This window comes from Austrofundulus limnaeus, unplaced genomic scaffold, assembly GCF_001266775.1.
Source record: "Austrofundulus limnaeus strain Quisiro unplaced genomic scaffold, Austrofundulus_limnaeus-1.0 Scaffold62, whole genome shotgun sequence".
Lineage (NCBI taxonomy): Eukaryota > Metazoa > Chordata > Actinopteri > Cyprinodontiformes > Rivulidae > Austrofundulus > Austrofundulus limnaeus.
Genome location: NW_013952464.1, coordinates 96,100 through 99,200, shown reverse-complemented (window position 1 = coordinate 99,200; position 3,101 = coordinate 96,100). Strand labels below are relative to the sequence as shown.

Sequence of the window (3,101 nt, the reverse complement as noted above, 5' to 3'; positions counted from 1 at the left end):
GTTTATAAACTATGACATTTATAAATGTATGAATCATTTGGTGAAAAACTGACTTTAAAAATAAATCTGTTCTTTTTTCTTATAAAAGTCTAAATAAAACAAAAACATTGGTGGTAATTTGTGACTGTGTAACTTCACAAACAGCAGCCCATGACCCTGCAGCAAACACAACGCACCTGAAACAAAAAGTGGGCGGAGCATCTTTACACCTTTTCTTTCCACTTGAAATCTTCATTTTTCCTGTTTTTGCAGCTTGRTTAGTCACTAAACGAAGTGATGCTTTTAACTTCAATTAAAAGAGGTCTGTGAAGAMACAAGGAGGCGGAGCAGAGGGGGCGGGGCTCGGCCCTGATGAGGGAGGAAGGGGAGGAGCCAGCCCAGGGAGAAGTGGACAGGTGCCACGGTTCTGGCCTGACTCGTCAGGATCTGCTGGTCTGTGAGGAGCTGCTCCAGGACCAACCATGGCTGTGAACAAGTGTGTCAAATACTCGCTGTTCTTCTTCAACCTGCTCTTCTGGGTGAGTCCAACCTGGAGCTGCTCGCTCACTTCCTGTCAGGCTCCAGCTTCAGCTTCAGTGAATCATTCATTCATTTATTTATTTATTTATTTATTTATTGTTGGAGGAGCATCAGCCTGTCCTCTGAACAAACCTGAGCTGAGTTTCAGGGCGTGGTCCGGTCCAGCAGCTCAGGTTCCTGGCCCCTCAGAGACCCGCTGAGGTCAATAATTCATCTGAAGCTGCAGCTCGTTTCACATTTCCTGCTGGAGTCGAAGCAAACAGCTTTAATCTGTGTCAAATCCACGAGTTTATTCTATCAGATTAGAGTTTAAATAAAAACCACTTCTTCAGTCGCATTAAACCTAAAAAATGGTAAATTTTTAGTGGATTTACACAAACTGACTCATGTTTGTAGCARGTTAACCTGAGAACTGTATTAATGTTTAATGTCGCTTTTTGRGTAAACTTTATTTGACATGTGAGAAATAAAAACAAAGCTCAGGTTAAAGGACTATTTACATAAAAACAAATCAGAAAATGAGAAACTCATGAAAATAATACAAAATAAGTTCATTCCTCTGATTAAAACTAATRAAATAAGATGAAGAAAACTAGACATATTGTGCAGTAATGAGCCTTATTATTAAATATGATGAATGGTGTTTAAATCAGTTTAAAGGGACGTTCCCAGTCTTCACTCATGATGGCGGCTCAGCGGACCTCCCGGGTCGGGACAGGACCGTTTGGATCAGAACTTGTTGAACTCTCAAACAGAACCACGGTGTTGTTGAAGGAGGCGGAGCAGGGAGAGGACGACTACCTGTCCAGGTGGTTTTTAGACGAGCGTCTGAAAATCATCTCCAGCAGACAAACGGCTCAGACAGGTCAAAATAAAGCAGTGATTTATTTTATTTTATTTTTATTTATTTTAAGAGAATCTTTGTTGGTTTTTTTGTTTAAGAGTTTTATAAAAAACTTCCAGGAGGASAGGTTTAGGGTGGAGGTCACTCTGACTGCAAAACCTGCTCAACCAAATACCAGAAGAGCTACGTGTGGTTTCTGTAGCCGGTGGTTGGGGGCGGAGCTTAGTTCCAGCTCTTTATTTAAAAGGATTTGCTTATAATTTGTCTCTGCGGTGAGTCGGTCTCGTCCRGACTCCATCAGGTGCTGCTCGGTTGCGCAACGACCCGTTCCTRCAAAGGCCTCAGAGCCTGTGAGTCAGCGCAGAGGGGTCAAAACGCCCACGTTCCTCATGAGTGAGGCCGCTGTCAAAATAAAAGCCCCTCCTCAACACCGCCTACATCCAGGAGCAAACTCAAAACCTGGACCTGAGCAGCTCTGGTTCACTTAATTAATCCAGATTATTCTAATGAAAGATAATCCAGAACCYCTCCATCAGTCTGACCTTTAATCCTGACATTTTTAATTTAAACTCAAAACAGAAAGGTGCAATAATCTGATTAATTACAAACTCATTTGTAATCCAGATTACAAACTAGTTTAAAATGAATCAGATTACCTCGTTAGAGTTTATGATAAAACTGTTTAAAAATACGTCAAAATTACAGAAGTTTTGATCTTTTTGGAGTTTAATCCGGATTACAAACCTGACTGAACACAAAGGTTGTGTGTTTTATGTCTGTCAGCAAAATATCTCATGAACTGGAAGCACTTCTGCCATTAAACAAACCAGATTAAAGATGGCCGCCTCGGCTCGTCGACCTCAATCTGCCACTTYGACAGATTTTGAGGTGAGTTTTACAAAGTCTGCCCGGCGGGTGATGATGCATTCCTTCGGTTTTTGTTACTTTTAAAGCAATTTTTAGTTTGGAATCAGATTTAATCCTAATCTGGATTTATTTACTTGAACCAGGACATAATTTATTTGGTTACTTTTTTATTTTTTAAAGAATTTGTATCAGATTTAGTTCATTTTTCTTCTTGAACGGTTTAAATTTGATGGAGAAGCGTGGAGTTTGAACACACCCAGTCAGGTCAGGTTTGTTTTTTGTGCTAAATAATCCTGAATAATCTGATGTGTCGCCTCCCAGGAGAAGAGAAGCTCCTGGTGGTTGTTGCTCTGCAGGTCCTGACGTCACAGACTCCAKATTTAATCTCACGTGAATCTGAAAGATGCAGGAGGTCTGAATGTCGGGAACATCAGATAACCTGGATCTGTTTCTGATTGGCTGCTCGCAGCTCAACGCCTTTTTGTTTTCAGTCTGAGGTTGAGGTGGACGTGAAACCATCAGCGTTTTTCTGTTTGTCCCTTAAACAAACTGAACTTTTTATTTTCAGCAGCTAAAATGATTTCAGCTCCTCTTCGAGGTGAGCTGTTAAAGAAAGTCTGTGAAATAAAAACTTGACTGTTGATTTAAGGGACACGATGACGTCGATGTGTTCAGATTAAAAAATGTTCTCGAGCAGAACAAAGAACGGGTTTCACAAGCTTTTTTTTTATTGGCTGCTCTGCGTCACATGACCCTCACTTCCTGTTTACATGCAAAATTAAAACATAGAATCTTCATGATCTTGTGTGTGTGTGTGTGTGTGTGTGTGTGTGTGTGTGTGTGTGTGTGTGTGTGTGTGTGTGTGTGTGTG

At 40.9% G+C, this 3,101-nt stretch overlaps 1 protein-coding gene across 1 annotated transcript in view; it reads left to right on the top strand.

Moving 5' to 3' along the window:
• Positions 1-330: 330 nt before the first annotated feature.
• The window catches only part of LOC106518490 (tetraspanin-8), a 5,527-nt gene continuing 2,756 nt past the window's right edge, over positions 331-3,101 (top strand). Inside the window, exon 1 of the mRNA XM_014009803.1 lies at positions 331-518. Coding sequence (XP_013865257.1) covers positions 462-518 — 57 coding nt within the window. The 5' untranslated portion in view covers positions 331-461. The remainder of the gene's footprint in view (positions 519-3,101) is intronic.